Source organism: Lutra lutra, chromosome 10 (genome assembly GCF_902655055.1).
Source record: "Lutra lutra chromosome 10, mLutLut1.2, whole genome shotgun sequence".
NCBI lineage: Eukaryota > Metazoa > Chordata > Mammalia > Carnivora > Mustelidae > Lutra > Lutra lutra.
In genome coordinates, this window is record NC_062287.1 from 68,444,702 (window position 1) to 68,468,809 (window position 24,108).

The 24,108-nt window shown below is 50.7% G+C and overlaps 1 protein-coding gene across 11 annotated transcripts in view; it reads left to right on the forward strand.

The window, feature by feature from the left end:
• The window catches only part of BMAL1 (basic helix-loop-helix ARNT like 1), a 98,127-nt gene that overhangs the window by 63,500 nt on the left and 10,519 nt on the right, over positions 1 to 24,108 (forward strand). For 2 of the 11 annotated variants that reach the window (XM_047690664.1, XM_047690665.1), the window contains exons 3-15: positions 1,709 to 1,837; positions 4,544 to 4,668; positions 5,558 to 5,710; positions 8,041 to 8,079; positions 8,378 to 8,419; positions 9,922 to 10,079; positions 11,749 to 11,828; positions 16,146 to 16,238; positions 16,937 to 17,054; positions 18,691 to 18,840; positions 21,188 to 21,434; positions 22,502 to 22,608; positions 23,888 to 24,038. In XM_047690664.1, the coding sequence (XP_047546620.1) occupies positions 5,571 to 5,710; positions 8,041 to 8,079; positions 8,378 to 8,419; positions 9,922 to 10,079; positions 11,749 to 11,828; positions 16,146 to 16,238; positions 16,937 to 17,054; positions 18,691 to 18,840; positions 21,188 to 21,434; positions 22,502 to 22,608; positions 23,888 to 24,038 (1,325 nt within the window). In that variant the 5' untranslated portion in view covers positions 1,709 to 1,837; positions 4,544 to 4,668; positions 5,558 to 5,570. Of the gene's footprint in view, positions 1 to 1,708; positions 1,838 to 4,543; positions 4,669 to 5,557; positions 8,420 to 9,921; positions 10,080 to 11,748; positions 11,829 to 16,145; positions 16,239 to 16,936; positions 17,055 to 18,690; positions 18,841 to 21,187; positions 21,435 to 22,501; positions 22,609 to 23,887; positions 24,039 to 24,108 lie in introns of those variants that run through there. The other 9 variants (XM_047690668.1, XM_047690669.1, XM_047690670.1 and 6 more) reach the window with 9 other exon arrangements.

Consider the following 24,108-nt stretch of genomic DNA (forward strand, 5'->3'; position numbering starts at 1 on the left):
ATGGGGCGGAGGGTGGAAGGGCCACAGGTGTAAGGAGAAGGCTCAGAAGGCGTCTCTGAGGAGATGCCACCTGAAAGCACTTGAAAGGAAAGCAGGAGTTCATCAGGTGACCAGTGGGTCAAGGGAGCCACACCTGCAAAGCAGCGTGGGCACAGTTGAGGCCACGTGATCTGGAGAACTTAAGTACTCGGGTGGCCTAGCGCTTTCGGTACCGGATGTGTAGAGCAGGGCAAGACGGGACAGGACGCAAGGCGAGCAGGTCCACTGTGGAGGTTTGATGTTGCCTGGCAGGGCGCTGCTGGAAGGCTCGGGGCAGAGCAGTAGAGCCACGGAAGTGTTTTAAACAAGGGGGTGTCCTGTCTGTGACTGGAGTGTGGAGGGGCGAGTCTTGGGGGAGAGCAGCCTGGATGGAGGCAGTGGTCAGGGAACAGAGGGGAGTGGCTAGATCCATCCGTCAGGGGGGTGGTGGAGTGAGGGAAGGAGAGGGCACCCACGTGGGTTCTGGATGGCTGGTTTGGGGGCTGGAGAAGAGCGTGGGACCTGTGTGGGGAGGCAGAACAAGGTGGAAGGACATGTGATAAGCGCTCGGGCAGCACTGCCCTGGGGACTTGATGTCTGTGGGGTGTCTGTGTGGGGTGTGGGGCTTGGGGACTGGAATTCCAAGATGCTGTCATGATTTTGCACGTGTACACACTGGCTCCCAGAGTCAGACAGCGAGGGTGTCTGAATCGGACTGCACAGAGGAGTAAGCTGGGAGGACAGGAGCAGCCGTTGTCCTGGACACGGATTTGAAGACCTCTGTAATGATCAAGCCCCAGGTAGTCCCAAGGGCCACAAGAAGGAGCCAGCGGAAGGGGCAACCCCAGTAGTTTTGATTTGTATCAGAAAGGTCAGGAAAGGTCCATTCACAGTCTGAGTCTCGCCCTCTCAAGGCAGAATCAGGAGGGAGTAGAAGGGTGGGCACAGCCTCCCGTGAAGCCTGAAGCCAGGCAGAGACCCCTGTCCTGCCAGCAGGAGAAGGCAGGGCCACAGGCCATTTTAACTCAAGCGCTTTCTCACCACTGACTCCCCTTCGCTCTGGGTGCCCACCCTGTGCTTGAGCGTCCCGGACACCATCTCCAAGCGTCTTACTGTGCCTCCAGCGGTCTTAGAGACGGGCCCTGCGCACGCGTGTTCCTGCTTAACGCTTCCCGGAGACCTGTTTTCCGGGGCTGGTTGTCCGCCTTTGGACAGCGGCTCACTTGGGAGAGCCTGTGGCTCTGCTTGACCTTGATGTGGCTTCTGGAACCCCTGCGTCCTCTCACCATGTGACCTTGGCAAGTGTCATCCTTGAGTTTCTCCCGTCTCTGTCTTCTCATCCAGTGAAAAAAAACCAAAGTATCTACCTCAGAATTATTTTCAGGCCTCAGTAAGTGAATCTCCATAACACAGAACGGAGCCTGACGCGAGGCACACATTCAGTAAGTGCTCACTATAATTTTATTGCCTGGCCCGGTAGGAGAAATGAAAAGTCCAATTATCTTCTTTCTCTTAAGACCACATCCAGGAATCCATGTTTAATCATTTCAAAAGCCTTGTTTGTCCTAGACGAGCTGGGCTGGCAAGCTTCTCCCCACTGAGCCTCTCCCTTAGCTAACAGGAGATTGTGCTGTGTGCCTCCCCACAAGTGACCTGTGTGGGCTTTCTTTTCTTGTGGGCCCCACTGTAGGTTTCTGGAAGACGTTGACTGCCTGAAAGGAAACGACAAACCATGAAAATCTCTTTGAGGTGACCCATCAGTCCAGTAGCCCCTTGCTCCTCCCAAGGTGGATCTGAGCTTCAAGAACTCTAACTTCAGGTAGTAAAATCACACCCCCAGCCCCACCTGCTATCACTGGCAGCCCCCATGGTACTTTCAGGAAGTGTGGTTTCTCCCCACAGCCCAACAGTTGGGACAAGTCTACCTCGTGCAACAGTCTAGCTGGTCAAAAAGAGGGAGTGGGGGCCAGAGGTGGCTCCCTGTGTCTGTCAGGTGGCCCAGAGGCTCGCCAAGACCTCGAGGGGAGGGCTCTGTGCTCCTCCCTCATCTGCTTCTCTTCATGTCCATCATTATAACTTCTAGCAGCCACCTGTCCGTGCCTTTGATGTGATTAAATGCTTCTCAAAGGATAAATTGGAAAAACCAGGAAATTTCTGAAAGTGAAAAGTCCTAAGAGGACAAGGGTTTGTTCTATCTAATAGTAGAATGTATTATGAGGCCACAATGACAGATAGTGTGGTACTGGATTGGAAGTAACTAGATCAAAGGAACAGAATAGGAAGTCCAAAAATAGATAATAATCAATAAAGGTGGCATTTCAACTGACTGGTAACAGAATGTCTGGTCTAGTGAATGTGTTGGCACGGTTATCTATCCACTGGAGGGAAAGAAGTCTCCAACCTTAGGTAGTATACCAAAAGTAATTCCAAATGGATTAAGAGCTATATAAATAAAATTATAAAAATATTAGGATATTCCTATTTTGGGGTGAAAAAAAGGCTTTTTAAAAAAAAATCTGTCACTTTTAGTATCACATATAAATCCTGTAAGCCAAGTTAAAAGGCAAAAAGGGGGTGGGTATTGATGACATCTGTGACAAACAAGGAATGACTATTCCTAATGTACAAACTTACTCATCCAACACTATTTATTGAGTACTTACCATATGCTAGAGAGCGTTCTCGGCTACTATGGTGCAAGCAGTGAACTAAACGGAGTCCCTGCTCTTCTGATGCTCATAGTCTCATGGACAGAAGGCTAGTAAATAAGTCGATTATGGGTCAGGGGCCATGGGAAAAAGTGAAGCAGGGATGGGGGGTTACAGTATACGATATTCAGAGAATATCACTTCACTGCGGAAGCAACGTTGGAGAAGAAATAGGAAGGAGAAAGGAGAGCAGTGGTTAAACTTGGATGTCTTTGTAAATGTTGAGCTGGTGGGATCTTCTGATGGATTGGCTGCAGGTTGTAAAAGGAAGCAAGGAGTCGGGATGACTTCTGCTATTGGGGCCTGAGCATTCAGAAGCTCCACTCATCGATGTGAGCATCACTAAGGGGCTTGGCTTGGGGACAACCAGGGGTTTGGGTTGATTTAGTTGGAGGTCTTTGTTGTATACTCAAAGGGAGACCCCAGGGAAGTGGTCCTCTAAGTTTGGCATTCAGGAGTGGTCCAGGCTGGAAGTAGAAGTTGGGGAGTTCTCCGAGCCTTGATCCTATTGGAGGCATTGAAGCTAGACCAATCTCTTAGGGAGTGGCTGTACACAGAGAAGGTCTGAGGACACCTTCAGGACTCTGATGTAGAGGTGAGGGAGGGGGACGAGCCTGCAAAAGAGGCCGGTGTGGAAAGGGTGGCCACTGAGATGAAGGGGTCAATGAGAGGGTTGCCTCTCCAAAGCCAAGAGACGAGAGGGACAGATCAGCTCTACCAGGTGTTGGGATGGGGCAAGTAGGGAGGGAATGGAGAATCAGCCACTGGATTTAGCAATGAGGATCTCACTGGGGAGCATAACGGGGGCTGTTCTGTTGGAATGATGAGACAAAAGCCTGATTTGAGTTGGCTTATACTGAGTAAGAGGAAAATAATTGGCAACCGAGAAATGGGGATACTGACCAGAAGGGAATGGAGTTCAGAAATACTTGTGATTTTCCCCCCCAAATGAGTTGTTTGTATCCAAACGAGGGTGATCCAGCAGGGTGGGGAAAGTGGACAGTGCTGGATGAGTGGCAGGGAGAGAATTCCGGGGTGATGGTCTTTCAGGAGTAAGACAATGGCGTCCCCCCCCTGTTGGAGGAGCAGAATTCCTACCAGCAGCAGCTAGGTGAGCTGGTGGATGTGCTCCCTTTTCTCAGTGGAATAGAAAGTCAAGTATCTGCTGAGAGTTGGGATGGAGAGCTGTTGGGGGCTTGAGAAGAGCGAGGGTGTGGTGTTCTTGGTCATGGAGAGGGGAATAAAGCGAGCAGGGGGGTTGAGGATCTCCGGGTGGTGCTGGTGTTGGAGGTGTGCGAGGTCGTGGATGGCAAGTGAGAGCAGCGAGTTCATTGTGTGTTTTTCTCCCCCCAGGTTCAGGTGCACAGGTGAACATGAGTTAGGAGGCCCATCCATACTGAAGAAAATGTGGTAGAAAAACAGGACATAAGTGGGCACAAAGGAAACCAGAGAAATGCCTATAAACATAGAGACAGCATCCGTAATCATTTAAAAATGCAAGTAAAAACCAATGGGGTTTTGTCCTTTCCTTCAGATTGATAGGAGCTCTTGTTGGGAATCTAAATTATCAGAGCTTTTTGGCAGCACGGTGTTCCAGAATGTACCAAGACCTACCACGTGTGTTCCCTTTTGTCCTGCTTTTAGACATTTAGACTGAGCGATAATAGCTCTAGTGCCTGGAGTTAGAGCACTGAGATGCTCCCTCCAGCAGTGGCTGTGAAAGGGAAAAGTTGGCCCACACCTGACCCTAGTGCACTCGTCTGTGGGCGGAACTGTAATCGGGGAGCGGAGATCACAGTCCCCTTCTTGCTTTGCAGATGAAGGAACTTGGGCCCAGAGAGAGGGAGTGACAGCCCCGGTCACGTGGTGTGGACCTGGGACCCCGTCCGTGGGCAGAGCGCGGCCCTCTTCCACTTGGTTTGGAGTCGAAGTCCCTTGCAAGGTACTTGGCAGTCTCTTTTTTGGGCCAGCTGACTCCACGCTTATAAAATGTGAATTCCTGAGATGTTGTGCCAGTTGGTCTACAATGTCTTTATGTCCTTTATGCAGGTTTTCCTGGCAGGGGATGCTGGGCACAAAGGCTAGTCAGGGAAGACAAGACAGACTTTTCATGGCCCCATGCTAGACAGGGACCATATTTTCCTGACTCCCGAGAGGGACTTATGGTCTGAGAAAGGATATTTTCTGCTTTTCTGGGACTTTTGCAGAAGTTGTAACAAAAACACAAAGATAACCAGTAAATCCTATTTATTTTATGGACTGGAAGAAAATAAAATTAGAACTGTCAGTATCTGGTCTTCTCCATGGGAGGACCACTGGGCTCTAAGTCCTCGAGCCATGGGTTCTGCAATTATTCTCGCATGCCCTGGGATGGGGACCCAGGAGAAGCTACCCAGTTGCTCTGAACTTTGGGTCTTCATCAGAAATATGAGCAGGGGGGTGCCTGGGTAGCTCAGTTGGTTAAGCATCTGCCTTCAGCTCAGGTCATGATCCCAGGGTCCTGGGATCGAGCCCCATGGGAACCTGCTTCTCCCTCTCCCTCTGCTGCTCCCCCCACTTCCCACTGTGTGCACACTCTCTCTCTCAAATAAATAAATAAAATCTTAAACAAACAAACAGGCAATATGAACAGGTTAACCTACATTATCTATGTTAACTCCTAAAGCATGTCAGCTGCTCTCTCCATCCCTCTGTGTCCCTATTCCAGCTGGCGGGGGTGGGGGACATGGGTTAGTGTGGTAGACCAGTAGCCCGACCCTCCACAGGACCACCCTCGCCCTCCACCATGGTAGAAGAGCATGTAGAAATCACCTTTGTGCCTATTGTACCAGTTCCAGACCTCCAATGGCTGACCAGAGAATGGACATTTCTTCGACAATCAGTGACTTCATGTCCCCGGGCCCCACCGACCTGCTTTCCAGCCCCCTCGGCTCCAGTGGCATGGATTGTAACCGCAAACGGAAAGGCAGCTCTACCGACTACCAGTAAGGCCTCCTGGGCTCCTCTTCCTCTGGCTAAACTTGGTGTCCGTTCCCGGCACATCGAGGGGCCAACTGCTGTTCTCCTGGAAGAAGGGGTCCTCTTTGTGGAAAGGGATGGAAACCAAAGATCCAAGTCTAGGTGGCCCCACAGTGGGGTTTTTGTTTTTGTTTTGTTTTGTTTCGTTTTTGCTTTTATCTTCCTCCCTGGATCGCAAGCAGGAGGGAGCCTCCAGCCCTGCTGAGGCACCCCCATCCCCCTTTCTCTCCCCAAACTGTACCACATCAAGGGAAAAGGAAGAGGCTTAAAGCCAAGTGCTACCTTTCACCTTTTTCCTCCAGCCTCCTTGGCTCCTTTGAGCAAGAGGGCTAAGTGTCTGGAGGTACTCTCCGTGGTTTCAAAGAGGACTTTGCCTCAGGCTCTCTCTGAGGAAGTCCCCAGTTGCTTAACGATGTTCGATGTTCAATGTTCGTGGAGGGAGTGAGTGAGTGCTGGCCCCCTCCGAAAGTACCGTAGGAACATCGGTATGGCCCTGAAACCTTATTCAAATTAGTGTGTACCTGTTTTATTAAATAGTATTTTTGTTTCTTTTTAGACCTGATGGCTTTTCTTTTGAGTAAGTAAATTTGCATACATGTAGCCAACCCTTTACTGTACAAACACTTAGGGAATAGACAGCCGCATAGAACATTCAAAGGCACGTTTTGTTTTGAGGCAACTGCGTGGGTTCTTATCCCCTTGTCCACTTAAGAGCTTTTCTTTTGTTTAATGAGGGAAACCTCTCCAAGGAGGTATCTCCCCCACAGCAGATGTCCTTTCTGCTGAAGTTCACAGGTCGAATTTGGGGAGCACAGTGGCTGAAGGTCAGATGCCCACTAGGAGATGCTATGATTAATATGTAAGTGACCCCAGATGATTGAGCAAGCCAACGCCCAGGGGATGGAGAGTGGGTGTGAGGCCCGAGAGGGTTCTTCTGGAGCAGTCCCTCCCCAACAGGGAGGCCAGGAGATGGTTTCCATGGACCACTTGCCTTGGGTGGTTGGAGTCACTGGTGTCTTCTAAGTCCTCTGCTATCTAAACCTGTGGTTTCCGACCTTGACCCCACCCAAGACCTCCAGGTTTCCCTCCTGGACCCCGTTTACAAATCTTCTGTGATTTGTGGAGACGCTATAATTAAGCACCCCTCATCCCTCTTTCCCTGACTTTTCAATGCGCTAATTGTGTCCAGTGGGTCAGGCGGAGCTCTCTTCACCTGAGTTGATCATCCTGGCCTCAGGGACCAGCTGCAAGCCAAGACAAAAGGGGAGGGAGAGTTTGTTTTCCCCTGTGGCCTGAATCCCGTCTTCTGCACTCTAGGACTAGCTAGGGTCCTCTCTGCTGGTGAGGCAGTCAAGGGCTCCCGGGTGGGAATCCCTGTTCTAGAATGCCCATGCTGTGATTTGGTGCTCCTGAGAAAAGTTGTTTTTGCCCTTGAGACTACATTGTTTGAAGGGCCAGATCCCTCTGTTCTTACAGGATGAAAGAGAGAGGCCCAGGTGCCAGGCAGTGCCCTCCTGGTATAAGCTTGGGCACTGGAGAAGGGTGTGAGGTGACCCCAGGGTGATTTGGAACTCCTTCTTTGGAGGATTTTAGTCTGTTTTCTACTAAACCGTGAGGTGCCCTGAAACCTGGATCACTGGAGACTATAAAAGGGAGATAGATCCCTGCTGTGACCTGAGGACCCCCAGTGGCCAAACAGGGCTCCACGGCCCTCAGCCCCACTTGGGCCCTCTCTCCCTGGTCCTTGGGCCTCGGGGGTTCCCACCTGGCTGAGAACCAGAACATTGTGTGTCCGTGTCTTTGAAAAGCTGCCTCAGGGCTCTGCTCAGTGCTTCCTTGTGGGTTCTCTGGTCTCCCCTCCCCACTTCACACCCCCCCCCCACCAGATATATATGTATGCACACGTATATTTGAGGCTTGGTATGTTTTGCAAATGAATAAACTCCATTTATCCAGAATGATGAGGGGAATAAGATATTACAGTTATTTGGATACAGTTATTAAGAATTTCCATAAATGCTCTGTATTCCCGGTTTCTAATAGGGCCTAAAATATGTTAACAGCAAGCTCTGTTGATGACCACACGTAACTTTTGTTTGATCATCTGGGAAACCAGTCCTAGATGCATATTAGGGCAAGCTATGTGTGTTCGACTAGTCTGCTTCGATAATCGATACTACGGAATCTGAACTTTCTGATTATTTGGTTTCTGGATAAATGCAATCCTTCCATGTTGTAAGAAGCCGCTTTGTATGTCTTTATTAACAAATACTCACGTTCTCTCTTGTTTTTTCAGAGAGAGCATGGACACAGACAAAGATGACCCTCACGGAAGGTACCATGAACCTAGTCATGACCTTCATCCTGCTAGCTATTTTCCTTGCATAATTACATGTTCTGTTACTTGGTACAGGTCCCACCTGTGTCCTTGATTGGGGATAAGCTCAAGATGCTCACCCCCAGCCCCCCAGGGCAGCTAACAAGAGCCCTTGTGTTGGAGACAGATGACAGGGATTAAGCAGGGAAATGAATGAAGCTGAGAAGAAGAGAGAGAGGTGTAACTTGGCCATTAGTCTCCCAGGGATTGTGTTTGATCTTGCTTTTTTTTTTTTCCCCCCTGCTTTCCCTTCCAGGTTAGAATACACAGAGCACCAAGGAAGGATCAAAAATGCAAGGTAAGCATGGACCAGTCTATACAGCATCCTGGTTCTGGCTGCCCAGAGTGCAGCTGAGGCAGTTCTGTGTGTCTGGTCCCTGTCGGTCTAAGCATCCTTTCAGGGCTCAGGGTAGGGGTTGATGTGGACTGCCTGCTACTTGTCCTCTCCACATGGAGTTGGTCTTCACTCTTGGCTGTGTGATCACATTTAACCTAAAGGGGACTTCAGAAGTAGCAGGAAACCCTTACAGGCTGAAGCTCTTCCCCAGCAGTCTCCAGCAAGTTCCTCGCTCCTTCCTGATTCCCCTCCAGAGCAGACCTGTTTCAGTGACCCCATCCTTGGGCTGGGCCTTGCCTCTCAGAGCAGGCCATCTTGCATTGCAAGGCCAGACATGGGGCTGCCTTTGCCCTTGAGTAGATACTCGAACTTGGTCCCTCCTGCCTCTAGCCCTTGCTGACCCCATCCACGTGGGTCTGCTCTCCTCCCAGTGGCTCTAGGGCCCTCTGAGGCTGTCCTGACACAGATCCAGGGCTGCAGAATTCGACTGGCCTGAGATTTGTAGCTTTCCCTACACGGCCTAGCCTTGGTGGGAGGTCCCTCTTGGTGGCTCTGTTGCTATGGCAGCAAACGACATTTCCACTGGTGATACACCTCCATAGGGGACCATCACAAATGGCAGCTGAAAACCAGTCAGGGAGAGCGTGTGTTCCCGGGGAAGCATCCCTTGCCTTGATGGGCAGTCATTCCTGGGAGGGATGAGTGTGACATTCTTCAGAGGAAGCTCTTGGGGACAGATGTAGCATCTGCTGTATCTTGGTGGAGTCATAGTTGACCCAATGATGGTGGCGCTAGTTACCTAGTGACTCAGTCAGGCTCTGACAGGCCACGCAGTGGGCTCCTCACAAACCTCCGAGATCTCTCCGGGACTCCAGGATCACACACACCCCCACCCCCACCCAGTGGCTGTCCTAGGTGCTTTGCTCTTGTCAGGCTCCACGTCCCTTCTCTTTCCCTCAATGCCCATCTTAAAATCCAACCTGACAGATGCTGAGAGGAAAAGAAATGAAAACGGGCGCCTGGGTGGCTCAATCGGTTAAGCGTCTGCTTTCGGCTCAGGGCATGATCCTGAGTCCTGGGATCGAGTCCCACATCGGACTCCCTGCTCAGCAGGAGTCTGCTTCTCCCTCTGTCCACTGTTCTTTCTCTCTCTCTGACAAATAAATAAAATCTTAAAAAAAAAAGTAATGAGAAATTCCCTATCCAGTTTACTCTGAGAAGACCATTTTTGTTCTATTTCTTCTTAATTCTGAGTATGTGGAAAGCATACAGCCAACTAATACCCCGGGGCGGGGGCCAGTGAGGCCGCTTCTTTGGTGCCTTTAGTCGAGTTCAAAGCCTTGTGCAGATTCTAAATGTGCCCTGTCCGGGAAATGTCAGGAACCGTGGGAACTGACTTTTGTCATTGTCTCCTTGAGGCTTGGTGTCATTTTCTAGAAATCCTTTTTCCTGTTGTTGTGCAGAGAAGCCCACAGTCAGATCGAAAAGCGGCGTCGGGATAAAATGAACAGTTTCATTGACGAACTGGCTTCTTTGGTGCCCACGTGCAATGCCATGTCCAGGAAGTTAGATAAACTTACTGTGCTGAGGATGGCCGTTCAGCACATGAAAACATTACGAGGTAAGACGGTGGGCTTTATTGTCCTTGATGCCCTGGCCTACCAGTGTTCCGTCCCTGGCCTAGGGTGTGCCTGAGGCCCCTGGACCGTGGTCATTATTTGCCAGTGTGTAGCCTTCCGCAACAGGCCTCTCCTTCCCCGCAGTAGACCTGATGACAAATGGAGTGATCATTGAGTTTACGTGGGTGTCCAGTGGGGATTGTGCAGTCGACCCGCTCCAGGGGGTACACGTGTATGTGAGAGGCAGGCTCCGTGTGTGTCAGAGAGGACCCACACCTTCCATGTGTGTGTGCGCCTGGGCCCCACTTGCCCGGTGATCCCCATCAGAAATGCAGGTGCCCTTGGAGGCACCGAGAAGTCCCCTGCTGTTTGTAGGAGGAAGATTCACCATGGCTCCTTTCAAGAGTGACTCACTGGGTGATGGTTTTTGCTTCATTTTACTGTCAGGGATGAACACTGATAAGATTTTCATGCTCCTGGAATTTTCCCAAACCAGATAGACTCTTTATGAGGGAGGCAGTTTTTCCTTCTTCTCTGAACATGGGGTGGGTGAGAACACAGAGGCAGAGCAATGTGGAAAGGACTTATCCAAACCACAGGAGAAATCTGTAGTGTCGCAGGCCCTTCAGTGAGCGCTGGGCCTGGAAGGTTCTGTGGCCCATCTTGGCCCCTTGGAGGAAATTGGAAAGTGGGCGCTCAGTCAGACCTCTGACCTGCGTGGCAAAAGAATTGCGTTCTTATGGACATGGCAGCTCGTGTCCTATGTTGTGAGCATGTCCTCTAAACATTCCTATTAGGGAAGGTTCTAGAGATTTAGTATAAGCATAAGCTAATTTTTATTAAATTGGAAGGAAACGAAGGACAAATCTAGAGTTCTGTCAAAAGCAAGGGTGGGGCCCAGTGTGTGCCTCATTTGTTGATATGAAAGTCAGACACATTCTGTCAACCTCCTTCACCGTGGTACTGGAAATTGTAACCGATCTTTTCCGTTTTATTTCCTCACTGTTCTAACCATTTTTGCAGATTCCAGGTCATTTGCTGCGGGCATTTTTCTCTGTTACTATACGATGCCTGTTTGAGTTCCCTCTACGATGCCAGATGGATGGCCTTTTAAGCATCTCGTCCCCTTTCAGCTGGAGGAGCCAGAGTTGTATTCACTGAAGCAATGCATTTCTCTGGGTTGCCAAGCTTGTTTACCGCCCCCCGATGAGGCAGCTCTCCCGCTAAATGCCTTTTACAGTATATTTATTTACTCAGGGCCTGGCTGACTGGACATTCCCAGGAATGCTCAGTGTGGTCATCTGAGGGACCTCTAGACAACGCATTTAACGTCAATCCTTGGAGGAGGGAATCTTCCCAGGAGCCGCTGTCGGTTGGCTTCCAAAGCTGCCTTCTCTCTTTGAAGCAGATTTTTACTTCTGTCTATTACCTCTTGGCTCCCCTACGGTGACCAGAGCAAGCCTGTCAGGTCCCCTGTGGGCAATAGTTTTGTCTTTTCAGTGGGTTCTTTCCAAAGCCTGATCTAATGCTGTATCCGTTAAGGAAAAAGAAGAGAACATCGAAGTCCCGGGTGGTAGGGACTAGGCCACAACTGGAAGGTCAGAGGCCTAGTGGAAGGAGCCATTCCCTGAGTAGAAAGTGTACAAACTTTTTTTTTTTTCCCTCCCTAAGGTGCCACCAACCCATATACAGAAGCAAACTACAAACCAACTTTTCTGTCAGATGATGAATTGAAACACCTCATTCTCAGGGTATGTCACAATCATGAGCTTGTTTTACACATCCTTAGAAATTTCAGAGTGAGGTAGCAGAGTGTGGGAATTTGATGTCTATATATTGGACATTTTGAGGCCCACTTTGTCTTTTCGGGTGTCCACATCTGTCTAGACTGTCTAGACGGTCCTTCCACCCTTGTTTAGACAAAAATTGAAGGCCCAGGCTACTGTGATTTTTCAATGGAAGGAGGCAGGATTTTGTTACTCGTAGGTAGTCAAGAACCCCATTCCAGCACGAGTTTTTAGAAAGGGACGGATATGGGTAACTAAGGATTTGTCTTCTCCCTTAACTGCTAGCACAAAAACATCCGCGTACATCTTGACACCAAAATCCCATCAAAGCAAGAAAGCTTCCAAAGATTCCTCTGCCCAAGGAGGAAAAGAAATGGGGGAGGTGAAGCTCTCCTCTCTGGCCCATCGCACTCGCTGGTCTTGCTCGTCCCTGCAGAGAGGCAGTGGACATGGCGCCGCACGAACTTGTCTTCTGTGTGGAATCAGGTCTGCCTCTGGTTAGAATGAGATCAACTTGGAAATTAAAGGGAAAGAACCGGGATTCAGAAGCCTGTCCTCTTGCAAATTGTGAACAGAAAAATGTAACCCGCCTCTGTCCTCCCCCAGCCAGGGTGGACCTCACTTGCTAAGCCCCCATGGCATCTGGGCACGTGTTTTTGAGCAGACATTTGCCAGGCCTCTGGCTCCAGGCTACTCTGTTGTCACCCTGACTTTCTGCTCTGCCTGGCTTCTGGTTCTTTGTAAGTCTGGCCTCTGAAATTCATCCCCTCTTGACGTGTTCTCTCAATTGAAAAGCTTTCAGCTGCAAGGAACAGATGACCTGGTGAACAGAGAGGGTTTTGTGTCCCAAATACAGCTGGTCCTGCGGTAGACCAGGAGGGGCTGGTGCTGTGGTTCAGCAAGGGCGGCTGGAACCAGGCTCTGTTTGCCTTCGCCAGCAGTCCCGTCGGGCTTGTCTGCAGTCTGCTTCCTCAGTGTAAGCACACCAGCCAGAAACAAGGGGCAGGGGAGTGTCCAGGCCAGGTGTCCCTTTTCTCAAGAAAAGATAGGCCTTCCTGAAAGCCCAGTAGTAGACATCTGCTTCTCCAGAAGGTGTGACTTGACCCCGGCTTTGCGGCAAGGATTTAGGTTTTTCCAGCCTCCACAGAGGAGACAGGCAAGAGTCCCGCATCAGCACTGGCCACGCACGCTTTCCAAAGCCACGTCCATTTGCTAGATTTTCCTCCGGGAGTGGTTCTCACGACCCACTGTGGAAACTTGAGCTGTGGTCTGGTTGGCCTGGGGTTGGAAGGGCCTGGTACTTTCCTTGCCATAGAAGCCATCACATTCGTGCCATGTTTTGGGCCACAGTAATCCTATCCCTCTCGCTCTCTTGGACAGGGGTTATTGTGAGGTGAAGTTTTAAACATCCTGTATAGGTATTCATTTTTTTGAGCTGCTGTTTTTGTCAAAATCTCTTTATTGGATGGTCCTATCTCCAGTTGGCCTCAGCGGCTCCTCTGAAGCTTCTTGTGTCCGGTGGATCCGGTGGGCCTGCCTTCTGTGTCTTTCCTCACTAATAGCACAGACCATCTGAGACTTCGTTCTGTGTGCATGGCACTGTTCTAGGTACGTCCAGGTCAACAGGAAACACGTTGTGGGGGTGCCAGGCATCTCAGTAAGTTTGTGGTGGCCTTGGGCTACCTCCCTCAGGGCACAGCTCTGCACTCCTCTCTCCATCCTTCTTCCTAAAGCTGTCCCTGCTCCCAGGGAGGCCTTGTTGAAGGTAGGATGTAAACTGGGTCTGCTGGTCTCTGGAGGGAACCCCCAGAGCTGCCTTTGTGGACAGCAGCCTCTGCAGCCCCACGGGGCCCAGAGCTTGGTTTAATGCTCTACTCTTGCCACCTGGAAGGGCATAAAGTTCGGAACAGGGTCTCTGTGTTTCTATTCACACACACTTGATTGCCTTACCATACGGCTAATTGGATGTTTTTAAGGAAAAAAATGTATATGTATGTGATACAAATGTGTTTTATTTTGAACACAGAAGGCATATGAAGTTCCCATTATATATAACATAGGTTTATATGTATTTACATGTATATAAACTTCTTTTGTAATGGCAAATGCTTAATAACTTTCTCCTCTTCTAAATTTCCTGTCCAATCCCCACACTTATCAGGGTGTGGAACAAGGATTTTCATGCCATTTAAGCTAAATACTTCATCTTGGGCTTGCCTTTCCTGTGCTTCCGTGTCCTCCAGCATCTGTAGGACACAGCGGTGATGTGTCTCCCCTGAGGAAGCTCTTCTGCCCTCCCTGGTGCGTGTCTGTGGCGACAAAGCATGGCCCAATCCTTCACCACTTCCAGGTGCCCAGTTCTCATGAATTTGCTTCAACAGAAGGCAGGGTCCACTAAGATGGTGTTTGAATGGTTTGGCCGTGGGAACTGGACTTCTGCTTTTCCTTCTCAGTGCACATCTGACTGATTGCTCTCCCTACTGAGAGCTTTCAAAATGGCTTCCATGAATGGTGTGTCAGGGAGCCGGCAACCTGACCAGTGTGTGATGTCTGGATACTCTACCTCCCCATCTTCTGAAAACTAGGCAGACCCCACCAGGGCTTCTGTGTCCCTTACTAAGTCTGTCCCCCCGCCCCTAGAGGGAGCCCTCCCTGTGGCCGCCTGGTGCTGGTGGCATCTCCTAGTCTCAGCAACTCCACTGCACCCCTGGGCCCCAGCTCCTTCGCTTGGTGGCGTTTATCTGCCTGAGGGAAGCAGAGTCAGAATGTGTTGAGCCTGTCCTCACTGACGGCTCACGGGCCTTTGGAGCCCTCTTGCCCTCCCCAGACGTGTTGAGACCACCTTTGTTCATGACGTCACGGGTTCAGGCCTGACTCTGTCCAGCATTCCCGCCCGGATGTCGCGGGCACCTTCTTCCGAGGCACCTTCTGTGCCACTTCACTTCATCTGTGAGAAGCCTCAAAACACTTCTGTGAGATGTGAGATTGTCTGCAAGGCAGCGCGCAAGTTATTAATACCCTAGTTTTTGACTGAACGAGGCTTCCAGCAGATGGTGCTTGGGAAGTCTCTTCCTCTCCACTGTCCTCCCCTGCCCCTGTGCCGGCTTAGGAAGAGCTCCGGCCCCGCTCCCCTTCCGGCTGAGGGGCCTGGCGCCGTCTCCGCAGCGCCGGTTCAGTCCCTCCAGCTGCTTCATGGCCGCACCGGTGGGGCGCCATTCTTTTCCTCAGGCACATGAATTCATTTCCTAGTTCCTTGAATTAAACTACATCCCCCAAGGCCCTTTTGGTGGGAAGGGGGAAATAGAGTTTTTCTAGATTTTCCAAGAACAGACCAAGGACTGTGAATAAGGCAGGGTGTTGAATTAGAACTGTGGGAGCTGAGCCTAGACGCTCTCAGCCCCCTCTCGGTCCCTGGGAGGCCCCAGCCGCAGCTGAGTGGCTGTCCGTGTACAGAGCGGTGCGGAGGAGTCACACACACAGCCTGAGCTCTCAGATGCTCGGTATTTATCTGCTTCAGCCTACCAAAGAGCATCCTGTCTAGAGATCTTGGGATTTAAGTCCCAAGACAGGCACATAGATTAGGTTTTTACCTGTACCTAAGGCGAAGGAGGAAGAAGTGTGTAGGGGAGATTTTTGCTTTGCTTTTCTTGTCTCACTTAGGATATAAGCAGCCCAGCCCTGGATCAAGAAATGATACTCAGGAACAGTAGTTCTCAGTCCTTGTACCTGAAAATCATTTGGGGTAGGGGTAAGAAAAGACTCGTGATCTGGCCCTGCCCCAGACCATCAGCATAAAAACAAAAACAAACAACACCCACTCCCCATGTTGAGAAGCACCGCTGGAAAGCGAGTGGGCTCTGTAAATGGAAGTGTTCAGGTTGAGGACAGGTGGTGGTCAGGATCCAGGAGAGGGGGTTTTGATCTTGAAGGTTCCTTTCAATCTTAGATTCGGTGATTCAAACATAGTTATAATTAAAAAATAGGACTTTTCCAGACCTCGATACACTCAGTGGAAACGTCTTAGAGTGACTGGAGTGTTGTAACAGAAATTCCCTCAATCAGACCGTCCCCTGTAGTCCTGCAATGATCCGTGTGTCGGGACCTACCTTGGAGAGCATCTCCCCCTCTCCTGAGGCATTAGTTGAGAGAGTCGTGTGGCTGTCAGTGAGGACAGTTCTGTGCTTTGGATACTTAGCAAACAAGCCCTTATTTGCGGTCAGTGTGAGTACAGATCGTGTTTCCGGAAGTGTGATAAATTGACTGTCCATTTCTCCTGATTAGGCAGCAGATGGATTTTTGTTTGTCGTAGGATGTGACCGAGGGAAGATCCTCTTTGTCTCCGAGTCTGTCTTCAAGATCCTCAACTACAGCCAGGTATGGCTCCTGTTTCTGTCACTGGCGGGCAGCCCTCCAGCAGCCAGAAAGGTCACCCCCACGTGTTAGAATAATTCTAATCTACAAGTCCCCTGTGAAATGCTTGTATCATCCTCCCACACACACACCCAGTGCTTCTTCCAGAAAATTCGTCATTTCTTAACAGAGAAATGAATTTAAACCTAGAAAAAAAAATCTTTTTTTGAGTATTTATTTTTTAGAGAGAGTGGCAGGAGTGGGGGTGGCATGTGTATACATTCGAAGGAATGTAGCTTGAATGTATCTGGAGTGTCTTGCTTTTCTTGGTCTTTGAGCAAAGTTATGAAGGCCATTGTGGCTGAAGAGCACAGAAACTTGGGTTAGAGTCCACGCCCACACCCCGTGTCCCCAGAAGGGCATTTGTGGGCATCAGAAATCAATCAAAGGGAACATGTACAGCTAAAAGATTCCTGCTTCCAGGACACGAACTATTTATAGAAGTTTCCGTATAATTGAGCCCTTTCCCCTGTGTTCCCAAACCAAACTGGTGGTGCCTCGTTCCCTGTGTCTATATCTAGCCAGAATGACTGGGCAGGTGTACGTGTTCACGTTGGACAACTTGACATTCTCATGCTTAGAGAGACAGATGCAGAGCATCCATTGGGTACATTCTGTTCCACGCGCCGTTGACTCCTTGTCTCCGTGCTCCATCCCTGCAGAATGATCTGATCGGTCAGAGTTTGTTTGACTACCTGCACCCTAAAGATATCGCCAAAGTGAAGGAGCAGCTCTCGTCCTCGGACACGGCGCCCCGGGAGCGGCTCATAGATGCAAAAAGTGAGTCCAGAAGAAGGCTGCGGCTGCTTCCTCGGGGCCCCCCCAGACCGCTGAGCGAAGACAGCTGCTTGTGGCCTCACACTCGGCCTCAGGCCTCCCTCCTCTCTGCCCTTTATCTGGGTCACAGGTGCTCTCTTTGGCTCAAGGCGATCATCTCCCTTTCTTTGTATTTGCTTTGTTTCCCATAAAGAAGCAACAACTCAACGTACAAATCCACAGAGGAAAAACAGCTACCTTGATTCTTTCTGGTTTTTAGTCTCTGCCTCACTGCCTCCAGAATCTAGAAATTCCCAGTTCTATGCTTCTGAGTTTCAAGGGCTCACACCAGTTTGATTTGTTCCCTCCCAAAATATCCCCTCGATTTACCTGTGTTACACATATGCAGCCACACAAGATGAGAGTAAGAAAACATGAAATATAAAAGTGGTTCCTCGTTGGTCAGCTCCGTCTCCTGGCTTCCTTCTTTAGCAGTGGAAACCACCTTTCACATTCTTCCCCCGCTTCTTCCTCCCATGTCCCCTCCTGTGCCTCCTGCATGAGGCCCTGTAGCTCTCCTCCCATCAGTCCCATGGGAGCCTATGGACTCTAGCAGTTAGTGTGGAGTCTAGAGTCAGATTGTCAGGCGCACTTCCCAGTTCCACCATTTTCCAGCTGTGTGACCTTGAACAAGTTACTTAACCTCTGTGCCTCTGTTTCTTTATCTGCAAAATAGTGCCTGTTTCATTGGGTTGTTGGGGGGATTAAATATAGTAACACACATAAAGCCTATGGGGCAGTCCCTGGTGCACAGTAGGCACAATGTCAGTGTCCTGATCTTTTCATTAAATATCCTCTTCCTAAAAGTTCAGCACAGTCCCTGGAACCTGTTGCCTTTTATAGTCTGGCCCTGGCATTTTTGGTAGTGACGTGAGGAGAAAATAAGGTGATGTTTGGTCCTTGCCTTTAAGGCTCTCACGTCATAGGGAGACCAGGAGACAGACAGCACCCTGCGTACTGGGTACCGCCACAGAAATAGTACCAGGCGTAGAGAACAGAGGATTCATCCTCATGTGGGCGTGAGGACAGGCATCACTGAGTCGGTGACAGCTGAAGTGGGTTTGAAAGGATGGATTACTGTGTGCCAGATGATGAAGAGATGAGCAGAGCTGGGAAAACGATTTCTGGAAGGATACACAGGTGTAGTGCCCGCTGTGTGGCTGGAGCAAACCAAGCAGGGCAGGGAGGGCAGGCCCGTGTGTGTTCCAGAGAAGATCAACTGGGGTGGCTGTAGGGCAGGTCGGCTGAAGAGGGGACAGCCAGCAGGAGCCCCGGGCAACGGCTCCTCCTCTGATAGTCACTCCTGTGGTGGGCGTGCCTTATTCCCAGACACGGGCTGTAGACCCATAGCCGGTGTTCACAGCAGGATCCTGGTCCTGCCTCTCCCACCAGTAGCTGCATTCTAGGTGGTCTGGAAACATCTCCAGATGGACAACCCTCTTCCCCACGTTGCGTCTTTTACGGCCTGAACTGAGGAGGAGTGATGTGGTCATTATGAAACAGTGAGGCAGGAAAGAAGAGGCTTTCTTCAAGGTCACACTCCCCCTCCTGACAGACAATACTACTCTCAGTTTATCACATTTTGTGTGTTGATTTGCAGCTGGACTTCCAGTTAAAACAGATATAACCCCTGGGCCATCTCGATTATGTTCTGGAGCACGACGTTCTTTCTTCTGTAGGATGAAGTGTAACAGGCCTTCAGTAAAGGTGGAAGACAAGGATTTCCCCTCAACCTGCTCAAAGAAAAAAGGTAACCATTTCACTTCTTGAAAATCTTAATACAGAGGCGCCCAGGTGGCTCCGTCGGTGAGGTGTCTGTCGGTTTCGGCTCAGGTCATGGTCTCACGGTCCTGGGATCGAGCCCCACGTCGGGCTCTGCGCTCAGTGTGGAGTCTGCCGAGAATCTCTGTCCCTCTCTCTCAAATAAGGAAAATCTCTAAAAATAGTAATAATAAATCCGAATACAGGGGAGACTGGCTTTGTCCCCAGGGGTCCTCCAGAGAGTGTTGGTTTGGTGGTCCCCTGCCAATCCCAGGGCTGCAGTCAGTGCCATTCTCCCTCTATGGGTAGGGACTTTGGGGAGCAGGAGAGATTGGAAAGCCCTGATGGTCGTCACAGTGACGGTGATTCCTGGGAAGGCTTCCTTCGTGCAAATTCCGTTTGTCGTAATGTGGTTGAGAAAGACTGCTCTCAGCCACAATGCCAGCCGCTCCCCGAGCCTCCGCCAATCCACCGAAATGACTCTTGCTCCATTCACCAAGGACACTCACATTGCTAGACACAAGGGACAGTTCATTTTTCTTCCATCTTAAAGTATTCTTTCCCTAAGATTCCACTAAACCTCATTCTTCTCATCTCCCCCATCCTCTGCTGCACTAGGGCCCTCTTCTGACTTCCTTTGGCTCTCTCCTCGTCTGTCCTGAGCCACCTTTCTGTCTACACTTGACCCATAGGTCATGTCCTCTTCTCCCTTAGCTTGCTGTGCCACGTAGGCGCCAATAACGTCCAAGTTGTCTTTCTAGCCCAGACTTTTCTTTGAGCTCTGGATCCATAATCCACGTCCTCTGAAATCTACTTGCCTCTGAAATCTTCTCTAGGGCATCTCACACATGATCTGCATGAGTGACCCACACCCCGCCCCGAGCTTCTCCCCGCCGTAAACGGTACCTCTGTCCTCTGCATGTGCTGGAAGCCGGGGAAGCACCCCAGCCCCATGCCCTCGCTCTCCCAATGCGGTCAGTGACCAAGTGCTGCCCCCGCGACGACCTCCTGCAGAAGTCCCCTCGCTGGCACAACTTCTCTCGGCTCCCTATTTAAAGCCTGCAGGCATCCCCACTGCTGTTGGGGAGAAGTGGAGAGTCCACGACCTCGCACCGTCCACCCCCCCGCCACTCTGCATGCTCAGCCGTACCGACTTCCTGTCGATGCCTCTCCCCCCTTCCTGCCCCAGGTCTCCGTGGGTGCTGGCCCCTGTCCCCCTACCCCTGAGTCCCTTCAGCCAGCTTGCAGCGCTGGTCCTTTAGAGCTGGGCGTCTGGTGCTGCCGCTTGCTCCCTCAGGCCACCTCAGCCCACTGGCAGCACCCCAGGTTCTCTTGCTGGCACCTTCCTGGAACTGCCCCGTGCACGTCCCCCGGGTTGTTTGTTTGACATCTGTCTCCCCCGCGGACCGGAAACTCCATGCTGGCGCGTCCGAGGGGTTTCCCAGTCTCCCAGTAAGCAGCATAGACCTGCTGCTTCCTAAATCCTCCGTGAGGATCTGTTTTTTGTTGAAATCCCCAGGCATTCTAGACTGAGTGTGTCCCAAAGTGCAGTCCTTCTCCCTCATCTCTACAGCATATTCTGTTCTCTTTTCCTGGAGTCTGTGAGCAGCAGCAAACATTCAATCCAGAAATGTTGGAGTCCCCTGCACTTTCTCCTTCGTACCAAATGTTCTGATACTCATACCACATCTCGAGTTCTCAGAAACATCTCCTGTGTGCTTCCCCGCCGCCTCATCCTCGCTGCGGTCCCGGAGCACAGCCCTCGTCCCCTGCTGTATGTCTGTCTTCACCTGATGGCTTACTCTTCCAGTTTCCCTACTGCTGTGCCCCTGGAGTAGCCAGTCCTTTGCTGTGTCCCCACTTAAATACCTTTAGAAGCTCTCCATTCCCTGACACACACGCATTTGTTAGCAAATAGCCTAAGACCCTAGTCATCTGCCCCATTCTGCCTTCCCAGCCCCTCTGGAGCCGTCTGTTGTTGCTCGTACAGGAGGCGCCTCGGCACTTTGTACCTTCTCGACCTCTGTGCATCTGGGTCCCTTAGTCAGTGCGCATCCTTCTTGATCCACCTCCTCCCTGGTTTCCTGGGCAGCCGTCCTCCCCGCCCCGTAGATGCAGATACTCCTTCCTCAGTATCAGCAGCCCTGCTCCGCATGGAGGACGCTGGAGGACGGCTATCCATGCCTGTGTCTTCCTCCGTCCCCGGATTCTCCCTTCTGGAGGGCAAAGCTGTGTGTGTTGTTTGACTCCCCTCTCCTGGACCCCAGCCTGCCGTGGGCTGCCGCCCGTGCTCCCCCATAGCTGTCCTGACTTTGACCGCGGACTTTGCTTTCTAGCAGATCGAAAGAGCTTCTGCACCATCCACAGTACAGGGTACCTGAAGAGCTGGCCGCCCACAAAGATGGGGCTGGACGAGGACGGCGAACCCGACAACGAGGGCTGTAACCTCAGCTGCCTGGTCGCCATCGGACGCCTGCATTCGCACGTGGTCCCGCAGCCAGCGAACGGGGAGATCAGAGTGAAGTCCATGGAGTACGTGTCCCGGCACGCCATAGACGGGAAGTTTGTTTTTGTAGACCAGAGGTAAGCGTCTGCGTGGCCCCCGTGAGCAGTAATGGTACAGGATTTTCATCTCTGGGTAGAGCAGAGAGGGCTGGGCCACCAGGGTAAAAAGAGGGACACAATGGGGATCTCTGCTAAAAAATGAGACCCTTTGGAATATCATAAACACAGAGTTTTCTCTGTAACGCTCTTTGGCACATAGAGACCATTAAGTAGACGACATTGTGGTTCAATGTCCATGGCCCAGAGGGAAGTGGTGGGCATGGGATGCTACCTGAACAGGCATGGCTGTGATTGGAATTCTTGAATGTAGGACTTGGAAAAGAGGATCTAGTCCTCAGCTGTCTGATGCGGTGGTCGTTGGCCATGATGATCTCAAACGGCTTCTTGGGTTTTAATTAAAATGAAGTTCACAGCTCCTCAGGCTCGCTAAGCCATGTTGCAGGTACTCCGTAGCTCTGTGAGGCCAATGGCCCAGATCGAGAACATCACCATTGCAGAAAGGTCAGTGGCAACACTGACCTAGTCCAGTCTCATTTTTCTGGGTGGGGACCTGGGGCCCGCCTGAGGACCGGCCACCTCCCATTCACAGCGGAGGGGTAGTGGACCTGAGCTGAGGCCCCAGATGTGCCCAGTTTGCCATGGCTCTCTGCGGCCTCCTGGAGAATATTCACAGGCTGATAAGTTTTCTGGTTATTAGAAACAGTCACTACGTGCAGGGAAAGGATGCCATAACTTTGCAAGGCCCTTGTGACCCCCGCTGCTGGAGCTTTTAATGTTTGGTTATCTGATTAAAAGAAAAAAAATGGGGGGAGGCAGGTAGTAAAATGGAGAAGGTTTGCACTGGGGTTGGGTTTCTGTCACATTTTTATCTGATAACATAGTTACCATTTTTAAGTCTCCTTTCTTGGGACAACGGCCCCTTTGAAAGGCTTCTTTTCTTTCTCTTCCCTGTTTCTATAGTGTTGGTTAAGCTCAGTTACATCCATCCAGCTCGGACCTCGTTCTCCTCAGCACAGCGGGCTTCATCCACTGCAGAGATGCTGTTAATTGTCTGAATTACTGTTTCTTTTTTAAAAAAATTCTAGGGCAACAGCTATTTTGGCATATTTACCACAAGAACTTCTAGGCACATCATGTTATGAATATTTCCACCAAGATGACATAGGACACCTCGCAGAATGTCATAGGCAAGGTAAGCCAGGCTGTACAAAAGGTCTTAATTTAAGGAGTCCCCATGCTTTGAAACTAGGCCACATAAACTTTCCAGAGAAATCTGCCCCCACTGATGTGGGAGGCAGCCAGCCCAGGAGTCTTCAGGCCACAACATGTCTGTGGAGAAGAGACTGATGTTCTGGGACCTGTTTATCCCCTTCCAGTTAACCCACCTCAGACTGCCTAGCAGTTTCCTGTACATAGGACAGAGCATTTTCTGGAAAGCTTCTCTTATTCTTGTTTTACAGACCTTGTAAAGATTTAGTACGGCTCAAACAGATCTCTTTTCCATGAAATCCTGCCGGGCTTCCTGTATTTTCCTCTTGACTTCCGGCCCTGGCACATACTGGCCCCCTGAGAAAGGAACCAGTACTGACCCTTTCCCTCATGGTCCTGCTAATTCACCTCAGACGTGTGTTCCAGAGAGGCCCCTTTGTGCACGTCCGCTGCCCCAACACTGGTTCAGGCCCTTGTGGCCAGCCAGTAATTGTGAAAGACTCCCAGCCATCTCCCTGCTCCCTTCTGCCCCACCTTCCACATTCCACAGTTGTCCTGTTTATGCCCCAACAGAGAAAGCTTGATAATGTCCCATCCTTGCTTAAACCTCCTGCCTTGAGACTCGAGGCCAAATATCTGTGACTAGCATTCAAGACCTTCCACCTCCTAACACTGACCCACCTTCCCAGCTTCACCCCTGACCCATCCCTGCTCACAGAGGCATCAGAGCTCTCTCCTCACTTCCTGCCCTCACCACCCTCTCCCACTCGCTGGGCTGTTCTGGGATCTTCCCTCCCCCCTGGGCAGGGGCCGCATGCTGTCTCCCCTCTGTCTCCAGTGCCTGGCCCATGAAAGGTCCTTGTGACATGTTTGTGACCTAAAAGAATAAAGTTTGAGTAGGTGAGTGACCTTCCTGGATTCAGATGTCCTAAAAATGCTGTTCCACTGTCAGGCTTTGTAATGGGGAAGGAACACGGGCCCTTGGGACATTTGTTGCGCGTTTCAGAGCTGGTCCCAGTCAGATGGCGATCACGCAGTCCTTGACTCCCCGGAGCCTTCACTTCCTACGCTGAGCAATAGCAAGCGATTCACGAATGAATCGAAAGGCTCTGAGTCCAACCCTCAAAGACAGCCTGTTGTCCGAGTGCCCGCTCCCCCGGCTCACTCTGGCCATGGCATTGGAGCCCGGGCACATGTAGGATTTGGTTAACTTCATATGTCGGCCTGAGGGAACCATGTTCATGGCTTCTTTGCATTTTCAGTTTTACAGACGAGAGAAAAGATTACGACGAATTGCTACAAGTTTAAAATCAAAGATGGTTCTTTCATCACACTGCGGAGTCGATGGTTCAGTTTCATGAACCCTTGGACCAAGGAAGTAGAATACATTGTCTCAACCAACACTGTTGTTTTGTAAGTGTTTTCCCCCATATCAGAAGCTCCCTTGCTTCAAAGATAAATGCCTGGGCTCTTTACCTGGGAA